Source organism: Mustela nigripes, chromosome 7, assembly GCF_022355385.1.
Source record: "Mustela nigripes isolate SB6536 chromosome 7, MUSNIG.SB6536, whole genome shotgun sequence".
Taxonomy (NCBI): Eukaryota; Metazoa; Chordata; class Mammalia; order Carnivora; family Mustelidae; genus Mustela; species Mustela nigripes.
In genome coordinates, this window is record NC_081563.1 from 37,836,842 (window position 1) to 37,857,824 (window position 20,983).

The window sequence follows — 20,983 nt, forward strand, 5'->3', positions numbered from 1 at the left end:
CATCCATCATCCTTCCTTCCCATCCATCCATCCATCCGTTGTCCTTCCCCTCCATCCTTCCATCCATCCCTCCCTTCCATCCAACCATTGATCCATCCATCTGTCCATCCATCCATCTATTCTTCCCTTCTACCCGCTGTCCCTCCCATGCATCCATTCATCCATCCATCCATCTTCTCCATTCCACAAACTCAGAGGACCACAATTCTGTACCACAGAATTCCACAAACTCAGAGTACCACTTCTTCTGAGTCAAGTAGGCACTGCACTGGACACTGGTAAAACCGATGAATTCAAGAGACTCTCTGCTTCAAAATAATTCATGCTTCATTCAATCCACAAAGGCCCAAGGGAATTGATGTATGTATGGGGGAGAGACAGTGATGCTTAAGAGAGCCACAGGCCTGGATGCAGACCCCAGCTCGCCTACTTACTAGCTGAGCTCCCTGGATCCATTTCTGACAGTCTCTGAGTCTTTGCTTCCTTTTTAGTAGGAAGGAAATGTTACCACTTGTCTCGTGTGTGGGGTGGCTGTCCAGACCTGCAGATGAGCTCACGGCTTAAAGCACCGAGCTGCATGATGGCTGCATTGCGAGGGCTTGGTACGTTCTTTTCCCCTCCCCGTGAGCTGCACGTGGGGTTGCCAGGTAAAATACAGAATGCCCATTAAATTTGAATTTCAGTTAAACAGAGGAAATTTTTAGTATAAGCATGTCCCAAAGATTAGGCATCCTGTATGTGTATTTGCTCTATACCGTGGAGCTGTGTGCTGCCCCTTTGGAATGGCCAACCTAGAGCCAGGAACACTGTCCAGTGGGCTCTGTCACCATCCCCCCAGGTGTCCCATGGGTGATCCGGAACTTCTCGAGGCGACACTGACCTTTAACTTCCAAACGTACTTCCAAATGTACTTGAACTGAAGTATAAGGAATACCCAGAACTTTGGAGGCGGGTGTGGGCGTAACATGTGCACGCAACCGATTCAGTCCTTCAGGTACTTCTGTGCGGGGACAGGTGAACAGAAGCACGAGGAGCCTGACTTCCTGGTGCTCACATTCTGGGAAGGGGATGCAGACGAGCATGCGGGAAAGCACCGGTGGTCACACCCTGTGCTAAATGCTCTGAGACAGGGAGTGAGGGCTGGGGTGGAGCCAGGGTGAGTTTAATCGATTCCGAGGAGTCATGGCCCAACCAAACCATGCACCTCTTCCCCCACCCAATGCTCCATCTGTCTGTCTGTCTGCTTCCCTTCATTCCCCAGGCCCCATCCCTACCTCCCTCAGGCCCTTTAGACTCCTTGGGCCCCAGAAATCTGCTCCCTCCTTTTTGGTCTCTGGAAAGCTGCGACAGCTTCTCTGATTTTTTTTTTTCCCACTGGAGCGCATTGAGGATCACCTGGCTTCTTCTGGGCAGGCAGATTCAGTGACCTTTGATGCCTCGCAGATTCATGAACATCTACTCTTATGGCTCCTTACTTTATACACAGATTTATTTAGATGTATGTATTTGCAAAGAGGAACACGTGGGACTCTTGTCTCATACAAATGGCAGATGTCCTCTCCATGGGCCGCTGGTAGCTCTTCTCATTCCAGTTATGGGCGTTTGAACTTTTCCCATCAAGCGAGTTCACAAAGGAGAGTAGGGGGAGTGCTGTCATCCAGGCAAAATGCTCTCATGGGCGCAAGGCCACGCTCCTGAGGCTGACACGCAGTCACCTACCATGTGTGGACATGTGGAGGAATGAGAACCAGCGCAGGGGTGTGGGGAGGAGGGCCGGCCAAGCACAAATACACCAGGTCTTGGCAGGGAGGGAGGGAAGAGAGCTATAAATAAGGTGCTTCCCTCCACCTCTGTCCTCTGGCTCCTAAATGGAACTGCCTTCCCAGTGTTCCCAGTACCCTGTGGGCTGCTTGCTCGAGAAGGCTGCAGTGGAGGGATCTCCCCTCCTCTTTCCCACTGGCCTGGGGAGGAATGCATGGATTTGGAAGGGCTGCCCGAGTATAGACAGTGGGTTGTGAGACTCACTCCTCCCTCCCCCTTGGATAGAGGACCATGGCAGCTCTCTTACACAGAGGATGGAGAGTAGAAAATGGACGGCTGCTTAGGGGGAGGGAGGTATTCTGGGATTGGCCCTCTGAGGAGCCAGCTGAGGACTTAGGGAGCAAAGCCTATGCATCCTCAGCCTATAAATGGGGGCAGGGCTGGGAGTGGAGACAAAGAACTGAGCAGGAGCCAAGGCTAAGCTAGGAGACCCATGCAAGAAGAGCCCAGGGCAAGACCAGTGCACCCTGATTTGATTCAGAGCAGAGCATTGTATCCAAGATTAAAAATAAGCAACAGCCCCAGCTTTGGAGAAAGCACAATTTCCACAGTCACTGCCAGAACCTGGTGGCCCTGAAGGCTGGCTTTCCCCAGGGAAAGCCTGCAAGTTCAGGACCATGAGGCCCGAGTTCAGCAATGATATATTCTTGCTCCGAGGTAGGACTGGGGTGGGGGTGGGAGGTTGGGACAGAGAGGGAAAAGTCCAGAAAGGGGTTCTATTTCTGAGGGACTTTTAGGCAGAGGCTCTCAGGAGGAACAGAAACTGAAATTCATGGTGGTCCTGTGTCATTTCTGTCAGGCATCCTCCTGAAAGAGGGCGCAGTGCCAAGCCATGTTTCCTAGGTGACCTCAGGAAATAGGTTTGGACAGTAGGCCCCTCATCTGACCCTGGTTTTCCAGCCCTGGGGATTCCTATTTATTGAGTGTCTGATGGTGGGCCCATAGGTAGGCAGCTGCAGAGTTAGGGGGTGGTTTACAAGTTGGGAGAAGGTGTGTCTTTCTTTCTTTCTAACTTTCTTTCTTTCTTTCAAAGATTTTATTTATTTATTTGACAGACAGAGATCACAAGTAGGCAGAGAGGCAGGCAGAGAGAGAGGAGGAAGCAGGCCCCCTGCTGAGCAGAGAGCCCAACGCGGGACTCGATCCCAGGACCCTGAGATCATGACCTGAGCCGAAGGCAGAGGCTTTAACCCACTGAGCCACCTAGGCCCCCCTAGGTGTGTGTTTCTTTATGCCCTTGTTCCCCCAAATAGTTTAATACAGCACACAAGTGCATATAAGACTTCAGGGTGCAGATGCTGAGTGAAGGAAGTGGGCCAAAGAGAGGACCGGAGAAGATGTGATGGAGTCAGGGGTGCATTCTTTGCAGTATGGTCAGGGGACCATACTGTGCTGGAAGGGCCATAGCCTTAACCCTGAGCTGCCTGAGATCCTCTACCCAGTAAGAAACGGGTGTCCATGGGACCAAAACAAGCCATTGTTTTGAAGAAGCAGGGCCACCAGAGAGCCGTGTGACTTGTCTACCTGCAGGGGAGGGAGACACGTGCTCCTGGAAAATACGCTTCAAGATTCCTCGGCTGCATGCACGTGGTACTAGTGTGGTCGATGCATGGGGCAGGTCTGAGCAGGTGTGGTACAGCCCCCATGGGCTCCACCATGGCCCCCCCTCCCCTCACAGCTGGTGGGTGGGCCCCCAGCTGAGATGAGGCAGGACAGGAGGCCTGGGAAGTAGAAATAAGGCGGCCTGTACCTTCCTCTCTTGGGTGCCTGTGCCTCCCTCAGGGCTCCTGGCCTGGAGTCTGTGTCTGTGTGGCTCCCATGTTCTTGGCTGATTTGTGTTTTCGGTGTACCACAGCTTTCATGCTGTTCTGAGGGACGTCTACCTGCCATTCCTGCCACCAGCCACTTCAGTGTCTAAGTTCTCCGCCCCTAATGCCCGAGAAGATGTCCCCTTTATCTTTTTCAGGGAGGCCACTGGGCCACCTTCAGCCAGCAGGCAGGTGTCTCCGGAGCAGGGCCGGCGTGGTGCGAGCAGTGGGGGGGCGGGGCTGGGAAGGGACAATGTCTCTGGTGCCTCCCTCACTCCAGGCAAGGCTGTGGAGGGCACACGCCCCTCGGCCAGGGCCGGGGCTGTGGCAAGCCTCCAGAAACCTGTCTGATATACAAGACGTGGGCCTCCAGGGGCTGAGCACACTTTGCTAACACACATTTGCTTTCAGCACTTCCAGGGTAGGCGTGTGGATCTCCCCACCCCGCAGCCCACCCACCCGCCACCAGTGCTACCCCGGACCCACACCATGGGACTGTGAAGGCAGACACTTCTGGGGACACCAGAGCAGCTTGCACGCTGGATGATGGGAGACGACAGACTCTCGGAACACCCCAAGCCCATGGAATTTCTCAACCTCTATTTGGGAGACAACCTGCAGACTGGCCCAGGGGCTCACCCAAGGGACACATGCAGCCTTCCCGACCCTCCCGAACCTCATGGAGAACAGACCTGGGCCTTGGAGCCTCCCAGTTCTATGAAGCCAGATGCTCCCCCTGGGGGCTCCAGCATGGAGCCCCTGCACTTGGGGAGCAGCTCCTCCCAGGAGGAGCCCAGGCACAAAGTAGCGCCTCCCGAGTCACCGGGGAACAGCCATCCCCTGGGGAGCCCGAGGCAGAGCCAGAGCACATCCACGCAGGTGGTGTTCTGGGCAGGCATCCTGCAGGCCCAGATGTGTGTCCTGGACCTGGAGGAGGAGCTAGAGAAGACAGAGGGGCTCAGGGCTGAGCTGAGGTGCTGCCTCCCCACTGCCCCTGTGGAGCTCCCTGCTTTCCCCTCCAGCCCCGCAGGCCCCCAGGGCTCAGGCCTCCACCCTAGCTCACCGGTGGATGACTCACCAGTGGATGAGGTTCCAGGAGGAGACAGCAGTGGCACTGAGGGGGAGAACCAGCACTCCCTGTGGCCCAGGGAGGGAAGGACAGACTCCTCCCCGGAGTGGGGTGCCGAGGAGGAAAGCCTGTTCTTTGACAATCCCCTCTTTTTGGAGAGCCCTTGCTCAGACAGTGCTTCTGGAGCTCGCTTGTCCTGGGGGCTCTCAGACTCCTGCATGGATGGGGGACCCAAGCCCGAGTGTCCCCAGATCCTAGAGCCTCCTCTCCCAGGAGGGGGCGTCCTATGGGAATTGGACAGCGAGCTGGATTTGGGGGCTGGCACAGCTGATTCTAGCGGGCACACCACGCCTCCGTTCCCTGTACCCACCTACAAACCTCACTCCTTCTCGTGGCCTGTAGTGAATGAGGCCACCAAGGGGACCCCTGAAGCACCTCCTGACTGTGGGGAGACTGAGGTAAGCTGAGCCCTGGGGACCCACCCAAGCCTGTGCGTAGGGACAGGGAAGGGCAGGGAAGGAAGGGCTATTCTCTGTGGTCACTGGGCCCAGAACACTCATTTTCAATGCTAGGGCCTTTTGGAATCCTGAAGCAATATAGCAGAAAAGCAGGCCCAGTGTGGCCTTCAGAATTACAGGACATTGTACAAATACCATGATGTCAATGGAACGTGCTGGCAATTAAGTCCACAAATGTCTCTATCTCAGCAGCTCCAGGGACTGTGTCTGGACACATTTGGAGAACAAACAGCTCCTCCAAGGCTGTGTGTTCCAGGCCATTCTTAGACTCGACCCCTCCCACCTCCAGGACTTTCCCAACCACAACAGGCCAGATGACCTCTGCCCCAGGCAGGAGATATCTGTTTTAAGATTCTGGCCTTTTCTTGAGAGATCTAGGCATTTGGTTACTTTGGGTTCATTGTCTTTCATTCCCACCCCTCTACCCCACTCCCCAGGGTGGATAGATTGGGCCCTCATGACAATGGCAGAGATCCTCAATAGCAACTGGGCTGAGTTCCGGGGACAAATGACATGAGATGGTAGGGAGCACAGTTTTCCCAGGGAACCTTCTGCTCAAGAGATAAGGAAACTCAAGATGGCAGAGTGGGGCTATAACTTTCTAATCTCTCTGGTCCCAGAGAAAATGCAGAAGAGTCATTCCCAGAGCAGATCTCCTACCTGACCCTAAGATAACAGGAGCTGCTAGATACCGTCGGTGTCCCCCAACCCCAAGGCTGCAGTGCTGTGGCTCTGTCCCGTGAGAGTGCGTTCTTGTGACCTTGTTGCTCTAGGGTCCTTGAGGTCCTCAGGGGGATGCCTGGGTGCCCCATCCTCACAGCAAGTGGCCATTGCTCTGCCCCAGTGCCTGGGCGCTGTCACCCTCTCTATAATACAGCCGGTCCTTGGGCTGGTACTGCAGACCACGGAGGGAGGAAGATGGGGACAGAGAAGACTGGAAATCAGTGAGCATGGAGGAGGGGCTCCCGAGGCCTAGGGGGTACATTAAAAGCCCTAAGAACAGTTTCCCTTGGGTCAAACCTCTTGCCTCTCTTTCTCTCTAAGACTTCTCTGGGGGACAGTCTTGGCCCCGCCCCATCTGCGGCATCTGGTGTGGAAACAGGACAAGTTGGATCTGACCCCAGCTCTGCCAGGCATCCGGTGCAACCTTGGGCAAGTCACTTCCCCTCTCTCGGCCTCCCCTTCCCCATCTGTTTGGAGGAACGTGAGCCCCAGTGATTCTCGATTCTCAGGGTGGGCACCAGTACCCCTAGGATGCAGGTCTTCTTTCCAGGGTTCCTCTTCTGATCTGAGGGCCCGGGATGAGACTGGGGCCCTGTTGCCAGGTGGGAAGAGAACAGGGAGGGAGGGCCCTGGATATTCAAAGTCATTCTCCCCTAACCCCCCCCCCCCCCCCCCCTTCTCAGTGCCTCTAGGGCTCACGGAGATCCTGTGACTCTCTCAACAGGCCCTGCCCAGCCCGGAAGGCTGGCAGACAGAAGAGGGTCCTTCCTGGCCTGGGGTGCCTCTGATTTCCCAAGACCAAGGTGAGATCTTTTATGAGCTTTGGGAAATTGGGTGCGGGAGGCTTTGGATCTGGGGGGGAACAAAGATTGTCCTTGGATCCGCAGACAGCATTGAGAAGTCCCGTTGTGTCGTGTGGAAGGCAGACCTTCTCCTATGACTTCATTCATACAATGGGTTTGAAAATGCTCATTTTATAGAATTCACAAAGAAATGTGCCAAAGACTCAACATTTCTGACGCCTGGGTCCTAGTGGCTTAGAAAGCCCTGAACCCCCCAGGGTTGCCTCGGGTCTGGAGTCCTAGGAGCCTTCTGCCCGCTGCCTCCGCATGTGGGAGGTCCCCAGCCGGAGGAGGGACAGAACGTGCTGCCCAGCTCCAGGGGGTGGAGCTGCAGGAAGGGAGCTCGCGGAGGTGGCCCTCCAGGCAGGCTGTTTTCCTGGCTCTGCGGGGCCCCCTGGCCCTCAGCCTGCCTCTCACCCCATGTCAGCTTTCCTCCATGTTCTTCCTCAGGTGACAGTGATGCTGAGTGTCCCCAGGAGTCTGCTCTGCGCACGTTGGCTCCTGGCCCCTGGGGGAGCCCAGCCTCATCGCCGGAACCCAGCAGCCCCGAGTCTGAGAGCAGAGGCCCTGGCCCCAGGCCCAGCCCTGTGTCCTCACGGGAAGGCAGCCCATCGCCCCTGGGCCCCAACTGGCTCAGCAGTCTTCCCGAGCGGACACTAGATGCTTCATGCCCTTCACTCTTAGAGACAGATGGGGCAGAGCCAAGCTTCCCGGAGAAAGAGGAGGCAGGAGAACCCCCACAGCCAGGGGAGGAAGTGAAGAGTGAAGGCCCAGCCGGGACTGCCGAGGCTGGAGCCGTCCAGCCTGGTGTGTGCTTGACCTCTGCGGCAGGGTAAGTGTCCGACGAACCCGCTCTCTGGCTTCTAATTGTGGATACATTTAAGAATTCCCTGGACTGGATGGAGCATGAGAAATGCCTGCTGGGATTTAATACACTAACGTGGATTAAGCCAGGATTGTATGACTGGGTGCCTACAGCTTTGAGCAACACTGGAGGGTTGAAAAGCACGAGAAACCAAAAAGCAGACAGTTTTACACACCGGACAAGATTTGTGCGTGGTTTGGCAATGCCCCAAGAGCCTGGACACCAGGAGAGAAGGAGGGGAGGTGTTGGGGGCCCTGACAAGGGCCCTGTACGCAGAAAAAACGGGTGTCATGCTAAGCAGGGTGGGGAGCAGGAAGGTCAGAGCTTGTGATGGGGGGGATGACACAGTGCTTTGAACTTGAAGGAAGTGTCTGGGAGAAACCCATCCGTGAGCCTTAGGCTGAGGGTATGGCTCAGATCTCGGGGGAAAGCCAGAACCCTAAGGGCAGTTGTGACTGGAACCAAGGAAGTGGATCTCGGGACCCCAAGGCAGGATCAAATGGCCCCAGATCTGTGGCCAGATGCAGGAATAGGACCACGGGGAAACCAAGCTAGATGTCTGCCTCCTTCCGGAGGCTGCAGGGGGTTGCCAGCGCCTGGGGCCTCCACCTGGGAAAGGAGGGCACCTCCTGAAGAGGCAAGGGGGAACCGTAATTGTTCGGGTTGCACTAACTGGAGGGTCGGCCCTCCCCCCCACCCTATCTCTGTGTCACGGGGTGATGGGGACAGAACCTCAGGCAGTGTCAAAACGAAAGCATCTCTCTCATGCATCTGGAAAACCATTCAGTCTCTGGAGGTGCTGGGAGGCTTGGGAATCAGTGGGGAGTCCTTCCGGATCTGAGAAGAGAGGGCTCATCATACCAAAACTAAAGTCAAGTTCAGCCCAAGAGAAAAGTAAGTAGATCCACCTGAAATGAAAACCATATATTCATAGTAAGTAATAAAAAAGGATCAATTAGGACTTTTCTTGCTAGGATGCTAAATATCATTACACAAAGAAGTTCAGTCTTATTTTCAGCACAATATTGAGCTAATTTTCCTGACCCGAGTGTGCTGGTCCCATGGGCGCTCTCCTGTGTGCTTGACTGTCACAGTGAGGTCATGGAGGCTATTTTTATCATATTTTATTGTTTCATTTTATTTCATTCCAATCGATTAGTTTCATTTTTATTTTTTTTTTGAGGGGGAGGGGCCAAGAGAGAGGGAGAGAGAGAGAATCCCAAGCAGGCCCCATACCTCCGTTAATAAATTTTATAGTAGCTTTATTGAGAAATAATTAACAGACTGTACAGTGTACCCGTTTAAAGTACACAATCCCATGACAGTTTATGTTTGCATTATTTTTTCCCCAAAAGCAACTCCCCATCTAGATACTATTTTTGTAACAACACTAATCCATGAGGTCATTTCTGGGCGCGCTCCGCTGATTATCAAACAGCGCTCTTCAGCTGTGACAAGCGTGTCATTTTTCTCCTCTCCAACGGCCCACTGGACTAACGCCTCCGGTTCCTTGTCTGTCAGTGGCTTTTCCTGCGACTCCTAGAATCTTCTGGCCTCACTAACACAGACTTCACGAAGCCCTGTGTTTTGATGGGGGGGGGGAGCGAGATGTGTCTGTCCCTTTGCAGCGGGGCGCCGTTACACCCCCAGGAGCCTCAGGGAGGCATGAGCTGCGAAGACATGGCCCAGGCAGGGGCAGAGATGGACGTTTGTGTTCGGGCAGAGGGACTGTCGGGTGTGGCCTCGTGTTATAAGTGTCGGTTTACCCGTGAACATTTGCAGGTGCTGCTGATGCTGCTCCTGTCCAGCTGCCTAACTCTGGTCACTGGGCTATGGACTATCCCAATACCCCATAAGGAGGATCCCCCAGCCCCAGTGGTCGGGTTGCTGGGGAAATGGAAGAGTCCGGCAGAGACTGGGCTTGGTTGCCTCCAAAGTTCTGAGTGTCAGATGCTGAGTGTTCCCCGAGTGTGTGACCGCCCCCACCCCCACCGCCAGCTGTCACCATGCCTGAAGCCTGATCTCCCCTCACCTTTGCACCTTCCTTGGCTACAGCTCTAGGAGGAAAGCCTGGGGCTGGGGCAGGGAGGGGGAGGGGGCAAGGGGGCCTCACGAGCGGGGCAGGACAGGTGAGGGAGACAAGTGGCTGGTGGGGGTCGGGGAGACCTGTGCCGTCCCTCCTGGGGATGGGTTCAGTACCACTGGCATCCTCAGAGGGCTGCACCTGCTGCCTAAGGTGAGTTAGACTCAGAATGTCCTTGTGGTTGACCTGAGAAGGCGCCGTGTGCTAAGCTTGGCTCCCGCTTAGGGAGGTGCCCTTGGCTCCCAGTGCCCGGGCCAGGCCAGGCCAGGCACGAGTTTCCTCAGTGAGGCCCTGGTCTAGCTGCTCCCTCCACCACTCGAGCTCCCCTGCTGATCACCCCTTCCATGACTGACCTGGAGGGACACTTGACCCAGTACCCCCACCTGTCCATCCCTTGTGGAAGTCTGAGGCCACTATTGGACATTCGCAGGCTTCCCGAGAGCCCCATGCCCCAGGCGCAGTGCCCAGAGGAAGGCCAGAGGCCACAGACTGGAGACAAGCTGGCTAATGGTGTCAACAGCGACAAGGTGGCCTGGAACTTGGCCTCTCGCCTCTATCACCTGGAAGGCTTCCGGAAGTCTGAAGTGGCCGCCTACCTGCAGAAGAAGTAAGGGGGTTTGACCCTGAGCAAGGCTGGAGGTTGTGTCGGGAGAGGAAGCACGGTCAGCAGACTCCGTCCACCGGCCGGCCGCCCCACTGCTGACCTTCATCCCCTCGATCCTGTCCTAGTCCGTCCCTGGGCAGTGCCTGCCGCTTCCTCTTAGTCCCACTTGTCACCCCTTCTCCACACTCTTGAGCCCTGCCTCGCGCCACCGGACCTGGCCACCTTGCCCCCCACCCAACTGCACGTGTGCTCCCCACTCAGCAGTAGACGGTGCCCACGGCAGACCAGACCCCAGCTGCTCCCTTGCCCTCTCACCCTCTGGGAATGTGCATGGGTCCTTGGGCCCCTTGGCATCTGCAGCCCCAGCCCAGACAACCCCCCCACCCCCACCTCCACCTCCACCCCCACCCCCCGCTGCGGGCGTCATTCCTGTTTCCTCTCTGCAGCAATGACTTCAGTAGGGCTGTGGCTGAGGAGTACTTGTCCTTCTTCCAGTTTGGAGGCCAGAGCCTGGACCGAGCCCTCCGGTAAGGCCTCCAGGCCCTCTCTGGAGAGGAGGGATGGCTGGGAGGTGGTGGCCCCGGTGAGGCCGGAATCTGATTGGACCCCAGCTCTGGAGCCTGCTGGCTACCCCAGCCTGGGCCCTGTCCTGGACTCTGGTCCTCCTTCCAGGGGCTTCCTCCAGGCCCTGGTGCTCAGCGGGGAGACTCAGGAGCGGGAGCGAATCCTCTACCAGTTCTCCAAGCGCTTCCATTACTGCAATCCGGGGGCCTTCCCTTCTGCAGGTAGGGAGGGGGCGGGCCCTGAGGGCAGGGCTCGCTGGGCTGCCTTGGGGGATGGCATGGAAGTGTCCCCTGGGTCTGCTCAGGCATTTACTGGGTACCAGCTCATGGGTGTGTGTTTGGGGAGCCACGGAGACCCAAAAGCATTTGCAGTTACCCCACCCAGTCTGGGCAGCGGAAAGGCAGGAGTCCTGGTTCTAAGGAGCTTTCTCTCCACTCGCCTCCCTCTGGGACAGATTCCGTTCACACTTTGACCTGTGCCATCATGCTCCTCAACACAGACCTGCACGGACAGGTGAGGGCACAGGGGAGCTTGAGGCCAGAGGCCTGGGACGGGGTCATGGAAGGGCTCTGGAGGACGTAGGTCTGGAGAACTGGAGAAGGTTCCAGAGTGGCCAATGGTGGTAGGGGGAGGTATTCTGTGGGGGGTGGGGAGTGTGTGCCTGTTGCCTCACTTCCCTCAATGGCCACAGAACATTGGGAAGAGCATGAGCTGCCAGGAATTTATCACCAACCTGAATGGCCTGCAAGACGGAGGGAACTTCCCGAAGGAGCTGCTGAAGGTAAGGCACACGGGGCTATTCCCTGGGCTCGTGATACTAGGGCTCCCTCTGTAGCTCTTTATCTCCCCTGAAAAGTGGGGGAGATGCTCAGCCTGGGCCTGGCTCTGCTGCAATGTCCTTGGGAGGCCATGGCCTGTGTATGGAAGGTACTAGAGTGTGCGTCCCAGCCGGCAGCAGCCACACCTTAGAGTTTGTTGGCTTGTGCGAACTCGTAGGCCCCCTGCCTTGGACCTACTGAATTAGAATCCCTGGGGCTGGGACCCCTAAGATGTTCTCTGGAGTTTCCAGGTGATTCTGAGCATGGGGAGTCTTGAGATGCACTGGGTCTTTGGTTCTTGGAATGAGCAAAGGGCAAAGTTTCAAGTGCCAGTAAGGCTAAGACTTAGAGGCCAGATGTTCTAGGGTTTGAACTCTAGTCTTGGGCAGCTTACCCCCTGGCTTGCTCGAGTTTCTCCTGGGGTAGCGACTACATTACGGCGTGGTTCTCACAATGAAATAAAGGGCGTCAGGGGCCTAGCACAGCACGCGGGGCACACGGTTGGCTTTTCATATGCAGCAAGGCACTGGTTCTTTTTTTTTTTTTTCTTTTAAAGATTTTATTTATTTATTTGACAGACACAGAGATTACAAGTAGGCAGAGAGGAAGGCAGAGAGAGAGGGGGGGGGAAGAAGCAGGCTTCTGGCTGAGCAGAGAGCCAGATGCGGGACTCGATCCCAGGACACTGAGATCACGACCTGAGCCGAAGGCAGCGGCTTAACCGACTGAGCCACCCAGGCGCCCCTGCACTGGTTCTTTTGTCTGCATGGTGGACATTTCTATAACACTTGCTGTGTGCTTGGCATCCTGCTAGACATTGCCGGGGCTAAAAAGGCAAGCAAGATTGCATGGACATGAATACTCTGTCAGATCATTTCCATGTCCCCGTGCCTTGTTGACTCATTCCTTCACCATCCATTTGTTGCTCTCCCCACCCCCACCCCTACCTTGGTCGGCTGTTCCTGCTCTGTCCCATCCCTCAGGGCAGGATGGTACTAGATGATTCATTTCCTTTCCCAGAGAACTAGCTCAGGCCTCCCTAAGCTCAGGTAGGGACTAGGATTGCTTTGCTCATCCTGTCTGGAGTGTCTCCCACGGTGCCTGGCACATGGCCGCTCCGTCCGTGGCTGCACGCTTGCACTCGTGGGTAGCTGGATGCATGCGGGAGCTGCTTCCCACTCAAGGAGGAAGGCATCTGGGCCAGGGGTAGAAGAGGCAGACTGTAGCTTGGCCCTGTCTGACCTGGGCCAGCCAGAATTTGGGCCCCACGGGTCGAGGCTCCCTGCCCACTGTGTGCTTCTGTTCTAGGCCCTCTACTGGTCTATCCGAAGTGAGAAGCTTGAATGGGCTATGTAAGTGACAGTCCCTCTTCTCTCCACTGCCTGCCCCTCTCCCCCGTCCCTGGGCCTGTCCTCCCTCCACTCGCCTACCTGAGAGTTGCACGAGCCTGGGAGAGGTGCTGGACAGTGTTCCCCTCTGAGCGGGGCCCAGCCAGAGGCTGGGCGCTGGGCGAGTCTCCAAGGGGTGAAGGAGCCCAGGTAACACCTGGAGAAGCCAGGGGCCGTGGAGGGTGGGGATGACAGGAATGGATGGGCTGGTTTTGAAGGACTCCTTTTTGGGGATCCTGGGGCACAGGTGCATGGGCACCTCCTGGTGGCCTCTGCCTGGTCAGTACCCCCAACCTGATTCTCTGATGTCCAGGGATGAAGAAGACGCAGGCCGACCAGAGAAGGCCCAGGTGTCTCCCCCCACTGGCAAGCTGAGCAACCCTTTCCTGCAGCTGGCCCAGAACCCCACGGCGCCCACCTACAAGCAGGGCATCCTGGCCCGGAAGATGCATCACGATGCGGACGGCAAGAAGAGTGAGTATCTGCTGCCCTGTGGCGTGGAGGGCTCGTGTCCGCCATCAAACCCAAGTGTGTGCGTGCCTGTGGGAGTGCCAAGTGGCTTGGCGCAGGTGACCTGGGGGCTGAGGTGCAGAGGGCTGGCACGGTCAGGGTCAGGGACAGGCAGCCTTTGTTGCTTCCTTGATGGGGATCATGTGCTGGGCACCGGGTAAGACGCCAGGGACAGGGGTACAGAGATAAGACATACCTAGGTACTTCCTGCTTTCCAGGTCCTCGTGGTAAGGGGGAGGTTAGGTGAGCACATCAGTGTCTGGGATAAAAGGTGGAAATGGCTGAGGAGTGTAGGGAGGGGGAGATCAAGTATGGGGGTGTGGAGGAGGGGCAGGCTTTGATTAGACTTGGGGGTGAGGTGTGGGGGACAGGGATGGGTGAGGCTTCTGGGAAATGATGATATCTGAGCCGAACCTTGGTGGAAGAGGCCAGAGGGCATCCCCCCCTAGACAAAGGAGCAGGCATAGTCTGCTGGGAACAAAACAGCAGAAGGTACATCCGGCCTCAGTGTGGACAGGTGCAGGCTTTATAGCAGGGCAGCAACAGGACCAGAACATTAATGGGGTCCTGGATGGATCGGACAGGGGAACTAGCATTTGGCTTCAAGAAGCCACAGGGCCTGAGCAAGGTAGAGAGTTGACCCCGGAGACCCTTCTTCTGCACGAGGAGCTGAGCCCCTGTGCCTCTCAGGATGGGTGGGAGTGTCGAGAGAGGGGACAGTCGGTGTGGACATCTGCTTTTGTTGTTGGTGGGGCTTGAGTGCAACTTCCAGGGTGTGAGGCGTGGCACTGCTTGTTTGCGACTGTGTCTTGTGGTGCTGGCATGTTGCTGTGTGTTTATGTGCACCTGGGGAGGGACGAAGTTGGGGAGAGGGGTCATGTGTGTCTGAGTCTGGTTGTGTTCTGCTCCTGGGGCAGCGCCGTGGGGCAAGCGCGGCTGGAAGATGTTCCACACGTTGCTTCGAGGGATGGTCCTTTACTTCCTGAAGGTAGGGAGGGGGTGCATGGCCCTGACAGGCAGGGCAGGGAAGGGCCCAGAATGGTTCAGAGGGTGGGCAACTGATGATTACCTCTTTTCTGAGCCCCTGTGCCCCCCCCCCCCAGGGAGAGGACCACTGCCCCCCTGCAGGGGAGAGTTTGGTGGGGCAGATGGTGGACGAGCCCGTGGGGGTGCACCACTCACTGGCTACACCGGCCACCCATTACACCAAGAAGCCGCACGTCTTCCAGCTGCGGACTGCCGACTGGCGCCTCTACCTCTTCCAGGCTCCGTAAGTCGGGGGCGGGGGAGAATGGACCAGCAGCAAGGCCCTGGCTCGCCTCTCCCTGGTTCCTCGCTCATCACCCTCTGATGGCTGTGGTGGAAGCAGGACAATGCTGGTGGCAGGGGTCCTTGGGCCGCACCTGTTCCCCCGACCCCGCCCACTTTGCCTCCAACTGGGCCTCTTCCCTGGTCCAGCGCCTGGTTGAGCCTCCTACTTCTGAACCCAGGATTCCAGGAAGCCTCTAGTGATCGATTCCCCCCCCCCCCCCCAATTTGATCTAAAAATCTTTCGCCTTCCTAGATTTTCCTCTTTGATGATAAAAGCCACCGGCACAGGTCAACCACCTCGACTGGTGGGCGGGCTTCTGGCTTTTTGAAGCGCTGAATCCTGAGTCTGGAAGGCTGTGCAGACCATAGGAGGTTGGGGTGGGAGTGGGGGGGAGAGGGGCAGGGCCGACTCTGTCACCTTGGGGTCTGACGGTCTCCTCTGCCCTCAGCACCGCGAAGGAGATGAGTTCCTGGATCGCGCGCATCAACCTGGCCGCCGCCACGCACTCTGCGCCGCCCTTCCCCGCCGCTGTGGGCTCCCAGCGCCGATTCGTCCGGCCCATCCTGCCTATAGGTCCCGCCCAGAGCTCCCTGGTACTGGGGGCCCCGGAAACGGGCGGGTGCGGCGGGGAAAGGGGCTGCTCAGCCTCGGGACGAAGTGGGAGATGGTTGGGCGGGGCTGCGCGCCAGGCTTAGGAACCGGGAGAGGGATGGGCTGCGCACTGGGCCCGAAAACAAAGGGAGGGTGGGCGGCTGCGCACCTGGGTCCAGAATGTTGAGAGGTTTATGGTGGACTGCGCACCTCGGGCTGGGAACGGATAGGGGTGCGGTGGGACAGCTTCCCTCTCCGCCTCCCGCTCCCAGGAGGAGCAGCATCGATCCCACGAGAACTGCCTGGACGCCGCCTCCGACGACCTGCTGGATCTGCAGAGGAACTTACCGGAGCGGCGGGGCCGCGGCCGCGAGCTGGAGGAGTACCGCTTGAGGAAGGAGTACCTGGAGTATGAGGTCAGGCTGCGGAGTCTCCGCCTTCGCTGGGCTTTCCCACCCCCTCGGCTGGGCTCTCTGCCGCCCTCTCGTGGCCGCATCCGGCCTTGCAGCTTTCGTTGCCCAGGTGGCTCAGGACTGGCGGAGGCCGTGTGTGCGAATTCATGTGCAGGGCTGTGCGCAAAGTGTGTGTGTCCGTGTGCACTCAGACCCCTTCAGTTCTTGTCCTGGGGGCTCCTAGAAACTGCTTTTCTGGAAACACTCACAGGAGACGTTTGGTCAGTTTCTTTTACCTAAGAGTGGACTGTATTTGACTTCGCTTAAATTGAAGGAAAAACTGTGTTTTAGTTTAATTATTTCCCCTAATACCTGCCTAGTCCTAATAGGCAGTATTTATGGCGTTTGTCATACTTGCCTGTATTACCTTGTTTAGTTGTCTAACAACTGCTGTAGGGACCGTGATCTTCACTTTACAGAGGAGGAAACAGGCAAGGAGGAATGAAACATGTGTCCAAACCCCATGAATTCACATCCTACTCCAGTCAGGACTGTAGCCCATTTATAACCTTCACCAAGGACCTTTTCACCCCTCTGATTGATGCTGCACTGTTTTATCCCCTGACCCCCCCATTCTATCTCCCCATCCCCCCTTACACTTTATGCCTATGGTCAGTGCGCACGTTCTGGGACCCGAAGCAGGAGGGGGATGGTGGGGGGCAGTATGAGAACAGAGAGGGTCAGAGCCACTCAGAGGCAGAGACCAGAGAAGGGAGCACCTGTGTCATCTCTGGCTGTGTGTGCTGGGCTTCGTGCTGTCCCCTCCCTGCCTTTGTGGCCCAGCCTTTGGTTTGGTAGGTGCACTACTTCCCAGAGGTCCTGGGGTGGGGGGGGGGGGCAGGACCCAGCTCTGCCTGCAGAATTCTAGCCTCTCCCTACCTATGACCAGCTGCAACCTGTAGCAACCCCGGGCCCTCTCTAGACCTCTTGCCCTCTTGATTAAGTGGAGAAAAGGACTCCTGGGCCACCCAGGCACCCAGGGTGAGCAGGCACTTACTACACGGGGACCCGTATCTGAAGGCTGCTAGTTACAGAGGCCTTCCGAGTGTTAAACAGATGAAGGTGGTTAGCATCCCGCTCTCCAGATGCCAATTGTTAAAATGCGATTCAGACTCAATTAGGCTTCAGTACAGATGTGAGCTGTTTGTGTGCAATGCCGCACAGATCAGGCCTAGCGGGTTATGGATCTTTTAGTGTCTCGGGGATGGAACACATTCTGGAGACATTAGTTACAGCGCTACAAGGTGGAGGCTGTTAGAACAAGGCTGGGCTGGTGGGTGCTGTTAGAACCCCATCCAGGTAACTGCAGGGTTTGGCGATGTGGCTGCCGTGTTCTGCAAAGTTGGCTTGCTCAAGCTCAGTGCAGACACTGGCTGTGGGTCCAGCCCTCTTTCTGCAGAAATCTTTACTGTCCAGAGCTTTGTGCATGTGGGAGGGGTCTGCCCTGCATGCTTCTGGCCTCCTCCTGTGCAGAAGCCCGGCTGGTGTTAAGGGGGCACGGCCGTGTATTGCAGAAAACCCGCTACGAGACCTATGTGCAGCTGCTGGTGGCCCGTCTGCACTGCCCCTCGGATGACCTGGACCTGTGGGAAGAGCAGCTGGGGAGGGAAGCCAGAGGCGCTCAGGAGCCCAAGCCCAGCCTGAAGAAGTCCCACTCCAGCCCATCCCTGCACCAGGAGGAGGCCCCCACCACGGCCAAGGTGAAACGCAACATCTCAGAGCGCAGAACTTACCGGAAGATCATACCCAAGAGGAACCGCAATCAGCTCTGAAGCTGGGACCGCCTCACGGACTCAGGCCCCGAGTTCCGGGGTCTAGAAGTGGGGGAAGGGACCTGAGGTAAGACCCCATGGAGGAGACTTGCTTCAGTGGGTCTGCACTGGGGAGGAGGCCCTCCCTTTCCTGCTGAAGGACAGCCCCTGTTCCTCTCCAGTCCTCACCGCCCCCTTTGCCGGAGCTTTCCTGCTACTGCTGTGCTCACCCCAACGACAGCCCCCAGCTGCCCTCATCCCTGCTCACTCCCAAGGGAGGACAGAGGTCAAGGGGTGGGCTGCGCTCCCATGTCACCCTTCCCTGTTCCACAGTCTAGAGTGGCCACATTGCTTGGGCCTGGGGGCAGGTCAGCACTCATTTGAGAATCCAAGAACCCGTGGGCCCTGAGCTTCCAGAAGGGAGGCTGGGGCAGCAGAAGCCTCTGGGCAGTCAAGCCAGAGGAGCCACAGCCCTGAGGACAGTCTTGCTCTGGGAGTCGGGTGGCCTGGGATGAGAGGTCCTGGGAGAACCCAGGCAGCCTCAGGTGACTGAGACAGCGGGGTGGCTTGGCCCTGCCCCCTAACAGGTAGGGCTTCTGGGGCTTCGAGGACAAACTCAGTGATGCTGACTCTGGGGCCCCAGGCCTTTGTGTGCTTTCCGCCGCAATCACCCGTGCACCTGGGGCAGATGGGAGAGGCCACACCCCACACACCCAATTGCTAATCATCAGAGCAGAACCATTGGTGGTCAGTGAAGGCCAGAGGGCATGGGGCCTCCAGAGCTCTGTGGAGAGCCCTGGGAACAAGAGGCCTTTGTTTCCTCAGAGCAGGGAAGGAGGTCCCTCAGGTTCAGACCTGGGAGAGGCTGAGGGGCAAGAGGCCATGATATATCCCCTGGGGGCCCTCTTGGAAGGAGCTAGTCTGGGAGTTGTGAGGGCCGGGTGAAAGCCTGGCTGCCTCCCACGCAGCCCATCCCATGAAGTTGCATTCCCAAGGAGGGGCACCAGGGACCCTTCCAGAATCCCTCACCCCCCTGCCAGCTCTCAGGGGGCTTTGCTGCCCTTCCTGGGAAGTCCCCCTGTGCTGCCCTCTGGCTGCCTCCCAGCTGGGCTCTGGGGGAGGTTCCGGACACTCATGGACCTCGGGCTCTGCCTGTGGGAAGGAGGCTGGGATGGAGAAGCAGCCACCATTGTCTCTGTTCAGCCAAGTGTGCGAGCAGGCTGCCTGCCAAGAGGGGCCTCTGCTGCCCGGCTGCCGCCTGCTGGCTGACACACGGCCTCTCCAGCCTTCCTGCCGGGGCCCCTCTCCTCACAATCCATGCTAGAAACCAGCCCTGGGGCCTGGAAGGCCACCAAGTGGGGCTGGCCCTTCGGGGACCACAGGGGTTGTCTGGCCAGGGCTCAGCTCAGGGCAGGGCCGGGTACTCAGTCGGTGTACAGTAACTGCAGGCCAGTGAAGAAGGAGGTGTGCACGTGTGTGCAAGGAACCGAGGGTCAGGGGGATTGGCGCAGCTGGGACCCCCTGCAGGATCCCAGGCTGGGTCTCCCTTTGCCCGGGTGCCCGTGCACATCTGAATGTGCGTGTCCGTGTCTGTGTGCGGGTGTGGAACGCTGTGTGTGCAGGCTGTCAGAGCCTTGGGACCTCGGAACATTTGTTCACCCACTCACACATTTGTTCATTCATTCATTTCACAACTGATATTGACCACTTTTTATGGAATCCGCCTATGGCCTCCAGGAGGTAACAGCCCCGTCCTCTGGCTCCTTGCTGTTAGGGCAGAGGCACACTTCATCTTGCTGGAGAGGCATGTGGAAGACACACTCCCACTCTGCTCAGGGATTCGGATTCAGTAGTTTGGGGTCAGAGGCACGGATAAATATTTTTAAAGCAGCTTGGGTCACATCACTGATGTGCAGCTAATAAGTGAAAACCTAGTATCAGATCAAGGTGACTTGCCCCAGGACTGATACAAGCTTGGCCTTGAGTGGGTTATTTGACCTCACTGAACATGTATCCTTCTTTCTAAAACCAGAATAAAAGGCAGAGGTTTGTCTGCATTTTTGCATGGATGTGGCAGTTTGATGCTTCTTTGCTCATGTGGGACTGGCACCTGCCTTTCACCTGGGCACCTGCAGCCTTCAGAGACAGATGGGGGCCACGGGATCCCACCTGGCCAATGCAGCTAGACAGGGGCTTGGACCAGAGGCCTGAGGGCGAGGCGAGGCTAAGCTGCAGTTCTGACATGTGACCACTGGGGGGCGGGCTTGCATCTTTCAAGCTTGTGTGCTCAGGTGTCCAGCTGCAGAGTTCCGCTCCCTGAAGAAGAGGAAGTTAGTCTGTTTGTCCCCAGCCATCACCAGAACCAGGACCTTCCACTTCCCTAAACCCACAGAGGTCCAAGCCAGGCCCCCCAACTTCTGGAGAAGTCAGCCATGGGAAGGGTTGCAACTCTGACATCTTTCTGCAGATGGAGAAGAAAAAGAGTTTCTGGAGCCATATGGGGGAAGCCTAGAGTTCCCGCAAAGAATTGTCCCCACAAAAGTGAACACTGAGTGAGCTCCCAGTCCTAATCCTGAGGTGTGGGGCAGATGTGGCCCACAGGCATATGTCTGACCTTGTGTTCACCCTCGCTTCCTCTCCCACCTGGGAAGCGGGTTGGTGCATCTCTTTGCAGACAATGGGATGGGCACAGGTTCTTGGTGATGAGCTCAGGCTCTGTTTGGTCTCTGGCTCCTCCTTTCCCTTCTAGGGGGGGCTCAGCCTCTGGGACCCTGGGCCTGGTGTGACCCAGGTGATACCCCAGATGTAATCTTTCCCTGGTCTCCCAGCATCTCTGTTTTGTGTGGCTTTCTGCTGATAACACTTAAATGTTATCATTTAACTGAGTCCGATGGTGACAACAGATGGGCTATCATGGAAGAAGCAGGGCTGCAGGACTGGGGTGAGGGTGGGCAAGGGAAACACAGCAGTGGGGCTCGGGGCCTGGTCACATGGGACCTTGCCTGCAGCCCAAGAGTGTGCTTTTCCAGCAGGAGAGGCCCAGACTCATGGCTTAACAGCCAGCCAGCCAGCCTGGGAGTTTTGCTTTAAGAAAATGAAATGACTTGAGTGAATAAGGCCAATAGGGAGAGTCGGAATGGGGCCTCGAGACCCTCTGTACTACCTGCGCAACTTCTTTTAAGTCTAAAATAAAAAATGAAAAGAGGGGGGAAAAACCAGTGGCCTGGAAACTTAGGACAACCTGGCAATCCGCCATCTGGCCCT

At 57.0% G+C, this 20,983-nt stretch overlaps 1 protein-coding gene and 1 long non-coding RNA gene across 8 annotated transcripts in view; one reads left to right on the plus strand and one right to left on the minus strand.

Moving 5' to 3' along the window:
• PSD4 (pleckstrin and Sec7 domain containing 4) overlaps window positions 1-19,788 on the plus strand; it is a 36,159-nt gene extending 16,371 nt beyond the window's left edge. For 5 of the 7 annotated variants that reach the window (XM_059405624.1, XM_059405627.1, XM_059405629.1 and 2 more), the window contains 16 exons: window positions 4,041-5,156; window positions 6,261-6,368; window positions 6,664-6,742; window positions 7,232-7,613; window positions 10,160-10,336; window positions 10,780-10,860; window positions 11,006-11,118; window positions 11,352-11,410; window positions 11,589-11,678; window positions 13,024-13,067; window positions 13,417-13,577; window positions 14,531-14,601; window positions 14,717-14,883; window positions 15,374-15,518; window positions 15,789-15,932; window positions 17,483-19,788. In XM_059405624.1, coding sequence (XP_059261607.1) covers window positions 4,173-5,156; window positions 6,261-6,368; window positions 6,664-6,742; window positions 7,232-7,613; window positions 10,160-10,336; window positions 10,780-10,860; window positions 11,006-11,118; window positions 11,352-11,410; window positions 11,589-11,678; window positions 13,024-13,067; window positions 13,417-13,577; window positions 14,531-14,601; window positions 14,717-14,883; window positions 15,374-15,518; window positions 15,789-15,932; window positions 17,483-17,740 — 3,063 coding nt within the window. In that variant the 5' untranslated portion in view covers window positions 4,041-4,172 and the 3' untranslated portion in view covers window positions 17,741-19,788. Of the gene's footprint in view, window positions 1-491; window positions 603-4,040; window positions 5,157-6,260; window positions 6,369-6,663; window positions 6,743-7,231; window positions 7,614-10,159; window positions 10,337-10,779; window positions 10,861-11,005; window positions 11,119-11,351; window positions 11,411-11,588; window positions 11,679-13,023; window positions 13,068-13,416; window positions 13,578-14,530; window positions 14,602-14,716; window positions 14,884-15,373; window positions 15,519-15,788; window positions 15,933-17,482 lie in introns of all 7 variants that reach the window. The other 2 variants (XM_059405626.1, XM_059405628.1) reach the window with 2 other exon arrangements.
• LOC132021366 (uncharacterized) lies at window positions 12,291-14,884 on the minus strand. The gene is made up of 4 exons (XR_009405312.1): window positions 14,796-14,884; window positions 13,522-13,872; window positions 13,146-13,260; window positions 12,291-12,541 (listed from the first exon to the last, which is right to left on the minus strand). It is a non-coding gene; the product is annotated as an uncharacterized LOC132021366 (long non-coding RNA).
• Window positions 19,789-20,983: the final 1,195 nt, after the last annotated feature.